An 8858-nucleotide genomic window follows, 5' to 3' on the forward strand; every position below is an offset into this window, starting at 1 on the left:
GTCTTCTTTTTATCTTTTTTTGATGTGACAATATCTCATGCAAGCATAGAGAGATTCCTCCAAATGACCCCTCAGTGACCACCAGCAGACTGCAGCATGGTATGAGGACGGAGGATTTTATTTCCTTAAACCTTATGATGTAAAGATAGCAGGTACAGGAGCTCTATACAGCTCTAACCAGAACAAATCTGGGTTTAGTACACACACAGTCCTCTGGTGAATAAATCTGTCTTTAGGGCAAATTAGGATTTTCAAATTAAACTGTGCTTTATTCAAAATCAGTCCATAATCAAAAATATAAAATACAAAAATACTGAACTCTAAAAACATGGCCAAAATGAGATCATCTGCATCTTAACGCATTACACTTATCCATCAAATATTGACAAGTATTATGCAGTATTCTGAGCCCTATCTCAATGGAATGTACGATTTGCTGTGTACTCTATGTGTCTTTGTTCAACTTGTCTTGTCACATCCAAAATAAAACAATTCTACAATGTTTTACAGACTTGGGTCATTATGTTTATCTGTGTTTGTACGTGCAAGTTTGTATGCATAGAGATCTGTGCAGTGTCTCAGTTTTGTTTTTCTTTCTGGTCTATGTATTGGTCCAGTTTGGTTCCGATAATGTTCTGGTAGCATCTCTCCCGATTGTTCAGGTTAGCAGACGAAACTTCTCCCCTATCGGCCGTGAGAATCCTCAGGATAAAACTGAGCTTGGCCGTGTTCACTTCAGGATCTGACGTTGTTGACCGTAGCCTGTCATGCCAGCCTGAGAGGCTCCCTTGTTTGTTCCCATCTGCAGGCCGATGACGTTCTTGCCCCCGCTTAGCTGTTCCTCAGAGAAATCCCGCCTGTTCTCCTGGGACTTCCTGCACACAAGCACACACACAAATACATGAATCCTAAACTCAGTTTTGTGGCAGGACATATCTCAGTATGAGGACAATGGAGGCAGCATTCCAGTCAAGACAAGGCCTGGGACTCACTTGTGGAACCAGCTGGGGTCACCGCGGTAATGGCCGTCGTCCCTGGTGACAGCCAGACTGCCCAGAGCCATCAGGGTCCTCTGGACTGCAGCCAGGTCCTTCCCTGCAGACACACAGAGACGGACAAGCAGACAAGATCAGCGTCACATTAGCACAATGCACACCCAGACACAGTCCCAGGGCCGAGGGAGGGGGATAGGAACCGAGAATGACTCACCCTCCCAGAGGTCAACGGTTTGAAACATGTCAGTCTTGGTGACCCCATACTTCTCAGCGGCATGGAGGAACTGAGAGATCTGCTCCATCTGCTTGAAGGCCATGCCTGAGGGCTGCAACTTCTTGATGGGCTTATTGTCCTCGTACAGACTGTTGATGAGTGCACTCAGGATCTGAAAGAGGGGGAGACAATCAGTATTTTATTTGCTTTGACACACACACACACACACACAAACTCACACCCAAGTCACCATCAGATGGACAGACACTCACACATCCATCCTTGAGCCAGTTCTGGAAGCCGGTTTTGCCCTCCTCTGGCCGGCCCACTCCAGAACCACACTGGGCTATGATCCACTCGTTCAGCCTCTCCTCCAGCTCCGGGTCGTACTTCTTGTCTATCTTGCTTTGCACCTCGCGGCTCAATCCATAGGAGGGACCTTTGTTTGCCATGGCTGGTCCTGAAAAGAAAGAGGTCATGGGTCACATAGGCAGCATGTATCACAGTGAACTTACACAACGTATGTGACTCAGTAGGTTGAGGCATCCATGAACATTGAGGCTGTTCGTATGTCTCATTGGCAATGCGACTCTTACTGCTCTCTCAGTATTGTTGAGAGAGGGACATGCACCCAACAGATGGAACAGAACTCCCGTTCAGGTCCATATTTTATATCCACACCCAGACAACTGGCCCACAGTCAACACAAATAGGCCTGTAATCAGAGTCTCCTGATCCATGTGCATGTGTGTGTCAGCATAAACAGAAGAAAATCTATGCACAATTAAGTGTATCAGGCCCATGTGACTGCTGTTCCATAAAGTGGACGGACATGTCATTGAGTTTGTTCTTTTTTTATAGAAGTTCATAAGTTCAATCCTTCAAGCTTCCCATAGCTTAATGCGGAAATTGGGGGTTATGCATTCTACAGAGAACAATGGCACAGACTCTGATTTCCTGCTGTTATTTCACTTGTCCAGTACACTGGACAAGTGCATGCATACAGACCACTACCTAGTAGAATGAGTCCCTCAGGGAAAACCAGTCAGATGAAGAATCTGAAGGATAACGAGTCAGAACTTCACCAAGGTTAGTGAACCTGACCCTGAGGTACCCAGAGTTAGCTATGCAACATCCTGTTTGTTCTTTCATTTTGTCCCTTCCTTCCTTCCTCTTGTTGATGTATGAAGCCACTGCAACACAGATGACCCAAGAAGACGACTCTGTTTGGAGACTGTACTGTTGGTAGCAAACCCATGGACACCGTTAAACAAATGTCCAGATACAAGTCATCAAATCATTTGGAAAATAACCACAACAACCAGTAGGCATCGTTTTAAAAGGGGCATGGTCTGTGTTTGTGTCCTGTACAGTTGACTGTGACACTGTACAGGAAGGCATGTTTTTACAAATTGAGAACATGCAGGTACATGTTTCTTAATACCTGGTCTGGAAAGTAAAGTTAGGAGAGCGCTCTGACAGACCATACTATCTAGTTGGTAGAGAGGGTATTCTATTCTTAAGCATCTCAATACCTTGCTTCCTGTATTTGTGCAGAGTAAGAAAAAACATTCTTTCTGAGAAAACGGTAAGTCCCTGGCCTTAGCAACAACACACACATACACACACACACACACACACACACACACTAAAACTCCATGTGGTAGTGTCGAGTGCACCTCTTCTATTTCTCTCCCAACAAAGGGGATGTTGCAACGTGTTTTTGTGACCAGGTCACATGCTTCAATCTTGATTCTGTGTTTTGATTGATTGTGTGTTAGTTTAAGTGTCAGTTGTTACTATGAAAACATAGTGCTTCCTCATTCTTTATATTGCCTTGTTTAGTAACTGGCTCTTAACACTGGCGCCAACTTCATGTCCCAGAGTTCCCTCTCTGTGGCAGTAGGACAGCAGTTCTGTGGGGCTGCAGAAGAGGGCTGCATTGTTCTGTCTACCAGCCAAATTGTGTCACAACTGGAGACAGTTTGTAACAACAGACAGATTAGAACAACAATCATCATAATTAACGTCATAAATTCCCAAACCAGCTCTGACCAATCTGAATGTCTGTTTCTCAAACTGAGCATCTGTCTTGGAGGAGTCCTGCCATGCCCACAGAACCTCTGCATACAGACACACATCCCTGACTGGATCAGGCCTTATCTTACTGGGAACAGCAATGAGGGGTCAGGGGGCTTGACCTTTGCCCCTACCTTGAAGTTCCATAACAGTAGCTGCATGGAATACTCCGGATGACAATCATTGGCTCTGTAGTCACTCTGACTTCAAACTATAGTTTGAATGTAAATAGCAGTATTAAGAACAAGTATTTCCCTATGCTACGTGCGGTTTTATAGATCTGTTTACAGCACTTCCTTGTAAGGGAGGATGGGAGGGGGTGTGGGGAGGGGGACATAACCCGTGATCGTGTTAGCAGGAGGGGGACTGGAGGGAGTGGCTTGGACCTGTTGTATCCTGACTGCACTGAGCAGTTCAGACAGGAAGGCCTGCTGGGACAAGCCCTCAATTCTCTCTGACAGACTACTGAGACTCTTGTCAGCCATTAGACTTTGTTTGGCCGGCTCTCACCACAGCCCATTCATTAATATAACGTGACACTATAACACAGGCAAAATGGCTGGACGTTTGAGCCTGTTATTGCAATTCCACCAACACATACGCAGTGTAAAAGGATGAAGCCACGGATGTGAAACAGCTGTTTCACAATCTCAAGGTTACGAATAGCATTGAAAAAGATCAAACAGTATGTTCTTTAGAGATTCTTTGAAGCATATCCCAAAGTAATGTTTTTTCTGTTCTTTTTTCAACCCACTGAATGTACCCTTATCTTGCACTATAAACATGCCAAAAACGTTTTCCAAATCCCTAGAACATACACAGTTTCACTCCCCCAGATACATGGAGGATGTGTACCGGGGTACGTGTGTGTAGTAAATTAGGAGGGACCACATACAGTTTATTACACAACACTAACCACATGTTGACTTGCCTTGTCTCCATTTCAATTATATAACACATTTATCATGGGCAGCACCCTGTAACTTTCCATCAATCTGTCTCCCTGTTCATGGGGCTGTCGGTCAGAAGGAGAGTATGAGAGGGTGTGCTGGGAGTAGAATGAGATAAGAAGCAGGATCTGATAAAGAGTAGGATCTGATAGTGACTCAGTGGTCACAGTGAGAGGGGAACAGAGCAGTCATTCAGACAGAAACCGAGAGAAGGGAAAAACCTGTGACAAATGTGGCTTTATTACATTTTCCTGGAATTAATTAATGATTTGCCTTCCATGTGCCATGCAGTGAAAGATTAATGTGCACTTGTGTGTTAGGATAGAGAAAGTGGCCAAAAGCGGTCAAATGTGTTCAATAGGTTGTATCAGGTTCCCTCTTTCATTCAGTCTTACCACATACCTGGACTCTAAGCTACAGAGAAGCACTTAAAACAGATGCCACACCAGAACTTAACGCGACACCATTTTGAGAATGTTTGATAAACCAGGAAATTGAAATAGTAAATGATTACTCGAGATGGCTACCGGAGGACAACACTTCACGACAAGGTGCCCGCAGTACACGTCAAACAGACCAAAGACAAGTGGACAAGTACAGTGCATACTTACAGTGTTTGCTTGAGAGCTGTCGAAGGTGAGATGAGTGCAGGTGGCTGTTTCAGTCTGTTGCCCTCCAAATGCTCCCTTTCACAACAAAGTACAGAGTCTGCTCGTAGGGAGTGCCGGCTGGAAAAGAACAAACACACTACTCTGAAATGACTTCACCACAGTTCAGATTAAGAGAGAGAGAGAGAGAGAGAGAGAGAGAGAGGAGGAGGAGAGGAAATAAGGGGAGGAAACCACAGCCCTGAAAGGATGTGTCCCTTTTTTTCTCTTCTTTCTTTTTTCTATATCGATGGGCTGCTAGTCATCTTGTTTCATTCTATGACACACCCTTTTCCTCCCTCTCTTTTCCCCTGTTTAAGTGTGGCTCCTTATTTGGGAGCAGGATAGTGAGAGGGCATGTTTCCAAAAGGGCTTGGTTGGTCAGCTAAAGGAATTCTCCAAATATCTCCCTTTACCACTCAGTTTTTGAGGGGGAAGGAGGAGGAAGGGGGGGGGGGGAGGAGGAAGGGGGGGAAGGGTTGAGGGGGTGGTGGCTTTTGGGGCGGGGGGTTTGAATGAGAGGGACATGCATAATTAGAGATGCCATGGAATCCCCAGTAGATGGCAGATTGCATAGTGCCTGTGTAGAAATGTTGTGGTATTTGTGGTCAGGAAAAAAGACCTTCATAGAGAGAAATGTGAAGCAGCCTTGGAATGCTGTGCTTCCCCACTCTGAAAGGTACTCTCAAAACAGAACTGAGGAAGAATGGGAGAGGGGCCAATGCGTGAGGAGAACACTTGTTTTCAGTTATTTCAGTGTAGATTCTAAAACTGTCCTGTGACATATAACTTAACTCCTTCCACTTTTAGTGAACTTGCAAACATGGACACCCCATGCCCCATACCCATAGTCCTAGTATAACATCGCTGTACAGAACCCCCCACTCCCCAATCATGAAGGGAGTGTCATTTCCAGGGAGGTCACTGAGGTAGACCATTGACCTCAGAGATGACATCATTCTAAGGTTCTGGCGATGTGTGAAGTAATAGCTAAGCCATGTGGGTCATTCAAGTGTTGCGTCAAAGCATTGCGCAATGTTCTCCCACTTGCCAGTCAGCTGGTCTGTGAAGGGAGGAACATTACTGGTTCTAATCACAAAGATTTGCATCACAGAACATGCACATCTTCCAAAGGAGTTTCGTCAGCAACCTGGGGGGTGTGGTGGGTGTAGCTTTCATGTTCAGTCTGAAGGGGTGGAGACAGGAAGGGGTGGGGGCAGGAAGGGGTGGGGGATAGGTATCAACTGTTCATCAGGCAAAATGATGGGGGAGAAATGGAGAGAGAGAAAGAGAGTCGGAGGAAAAGAGAGTGTGACAACAGCTCTGTTAGTTTGACATAAATCAGATACTCCCAATGTCAAATGTGTTTGATCACATTTGCCTTATCTAGAGCTCTTTACTGTTAGGCCTCCTGGATTAACTTGTCACTCTCTGGGACATACCCCACCTGAGTGCTGTATCTGAGAGAAGCACGTCTCATCTTAACTCATCATCACTTAGTCTAAATTAATACCAACCCACAATAATCACATTTGATTACATTTTGCATACCTTTGAGAGTCCCATTGAGACGTTGCTAGCGATACCTGGTCAAAAGAAGCAGTACATTCTTTTCTGCTGCACTTTCTATATCCCCTCTTTGTACGTGTCTTAGGATAAAGCATGTACTAAGTGATAAAAATGTTCATTCAAATGTAAAACAATGTTAGAAAAGCAAGAGAGGGTCATGAGGTGGAGGCCAAGATAAAGGAAAGAAGAAAGCTCAGTCTGGGAACTAGAGAGCCAACTAGACTACGGCCAAAGCACACCAATGTGAAATTCCACATTCTGGGTAAGTGGTACATTGCAGTGTCTCACAGGAGCCTTTAGTCAGGTATAGCAAGGTGATATGGTGACTGAGCAGTCTGATGTATCCAAGACTAATGGGCTGTTTAACATTAAACACGGGGATATAGTTGTAAAGATAGTGTAGTCAGGACATGGTGTAAATGAGATAATGTTAAGATATGCCCAAACGTTCATAACAAATCTTGATTTACTGAGGACATTGTGTCCTAAGTTTTAGCTGTAAAAGAATGCAAAGGGGCTTTTCAAAATACTTTATTCCCCTCCCCCACAAGAACTACAAAATGCATTTACTCCGATTATGACTGTCTAGGATCAGAGACCATATGGATGTGTGTGGTGATGGCTGGCCTGTGTGTCTCTGTGGCTTAGCCCCGGGCCTCAGCAGGGTACAGCATGTAGCCAGAGAACCTGTTCCGGCCCGTGGCGTCTCCACAAAGCTGCCGTCCCGGCAACAGGTCCACGTAAACCTGGCCTCCCCTCTCCAGGGCCAGCAGCACGGTCTGGGTGGCGCTGTCCTCCGAGTCCTCCCTGTTGTCCTCCCACGTGGACGCCATCACCTCGCCGTTCCTCATCAGCTGCACCTGGTAGTACAGCCTGTCGTTGGCGCTCGGCTCCTTGGAGTAGGCCGTGAAGCTGAAAGAGTACAGGCCGGCGTGAGGGGCCGTGAACACCCCTGTTGACACACAGGGACAGACCGGTAAACATTCGATCCCAGACTGGAGAATCTGTGTCATGTAGAATGGAGGTGTTAAGTGGACTGAGGTGAATGGTCTGTTTGTGTGTGTGCGTGTGTACCTAGGGCAGGGTTGTAGCCGTTGCCATTGTTGAGAGAGATTACGCTGTAGGGAATGGGCATGTTCCGGTTGAAGGGGCCGTAGCACTGGTTGCCCGGGGCTCTGGAGGAACTGAAAGCCACGCCCATCCCCTCTGTTAGAGGACAAACAGACAGACAAACAGACACACACATAAACAAACAGAGTTTTAAAAAAAACATTAAAAAAAACAGCTTGTTTTCAGCTTCAGCAGGTTTTCTCTGTCCCTCACCTGTGGCCTGCTGGACGTGGTCGTTCAGCCGGGACAGGCCGCTCCACAGGTCGGTCATGCGCTGGAAGACCAGCTCCTCCAGTTTGTGGAACTGCCCTGAGGCACAGCAGCAGCCTCGCTGGCGGGTGAACGCACACTCACAGTCCCAGGAACCACAGGGCAGGACCCCCTCCAACTCTCCTGACGCACCACAGCACCACAGGGGAGGGATTGCACATGAGAACCTTCTAGATGTGTGCGGTCGTTATTCACAGATGCACACTCGCTGGGTGCACTAACGTGTTAGAGAAGGAGAATGATGGCATAGAATGAGTTTAGATGCGCTCTGTCCTACATGTGGAAATGGTTGAGTGGCAGTACCTGCTGCTTCTCTCAGAGTTGAGGCCTGGACTCTGAAGTTGAGACACAGCACCCCCAAGAGGAGCAGATGAGACACTGCAGCTTGCATGTCAGTACTGGGGATCTGTACAGATAAATACTGGAACATTCTGGCCTGTTAACCTCTGGGCTTACAGCCAACAAAATGATCATTTGACATCCGTAGAACTGTATCGACTAATACCAAAGTTGCCATGTCAACAATAATTAATTCATATGAGAGATTAGACTTAATTTCAATTGACTGTAGATTGTTAATATTCAACAAAGGCTTCCTTCGATGGTTTGGCAAATAAAACATTTACATTTACATTACATTTATTTATTTAGCAGACGCTTTTATCCAGAGATAATTCATTTAGCATTTAGCATTAGGCTATGGATTATGCATTTTTTGTCCTAACAACTAATATTATATTGTACTCACTGTGACAGCAACAGAAAGCTCTCCTCTGGTCTGGATCCTATGAAAGCTCCAACGTGTGCCCTCACATACAGGTCAACATTTACAGGCTCCAAAACCAACAGGTAGACAGAAGGTACTTCAGACAAGTCAACCCAGAGAGGGATAGGATGTGCCAAGTCGGCTAGCACACTGACGTCTTCATGGTCTTCCAAGTGAGTTTTATTGCATTTAGACCTAGTTATGTACCAGCACAATTCCTCCATTCCCCTCCCACATGTTCCCCACATCCGAGGTCCC

At 45.9% G+C, this 8858-nt stretch overlaps 2 protein-coding genes across 2 annotated transcripts; both read right to left on the bottom strand.

Moving 5' to 3' along the window:
- Window positions 1-242: 242 nt before the first annotated feature.
- Window positions 243-5004, bottom strand: LOC136963128 (transgelin-like). The gene is made up of 5 exons (XM_067257151.1): window positions 4850-5004; window positions 1482-1669; window positions 1210-1381; window positions 993-1095; window positions 243-875 (listed from the first exon to the last, which is right to left on the bottom strand). The coding sequence occupies exons 2-5, from the start codon at window positions 1659-1661 to the stop codon at window positions 731-733; spliced, it is 600 nt and encodes a 199-aa protein (XP_067113252.1). The 5' UTR covers window positions 1662-1669; window positions 4850-5004; the 3' UTR covers window positions 243-730.
- Window positions 5005-6972: 1968 nt separating this feature from the next.
- On the bottom strand, window positions 6973-8607 carry LOC136963127 (cerebellin-1-like). Its single transcript, XM_067257150.1, has 5 exons — window positions 8583-8607; window positions 8138-8255; window positions 7778-7957; window positions 7529-7660; window positions 6973-7406 (listed from the first exon to the last, which is right to left on the bottom strand). The coding sequence occupies exons 2-5, from the start codon at window positions 8223-8225 to the stop codon at window positions 7099-7101; spliced, it is 708 nt and encodes a 235-aa protein (XP_067113251.1). The 5' UTR covers window positions 8226-8255; window positions 8583-8607; the 3' UTR covers window positions 6973-7098.
- Window positions 8608-8858: the final 251 nt, after the last annotated feature.

This window comes from Osmerus mordax, chromosome 19, assembly GCF_038355195.1.
Source record: "Osmerus mordax isolate fOsmMor3 chromosome 19, fOsmMor3.pri, whole genome shotgun sequence".
NCBI lineage: Eukaryota > Metazoa > Chordata > Actinopteri > Osmeriformes > Osmeridae > Osmerus > Osmerus mordax.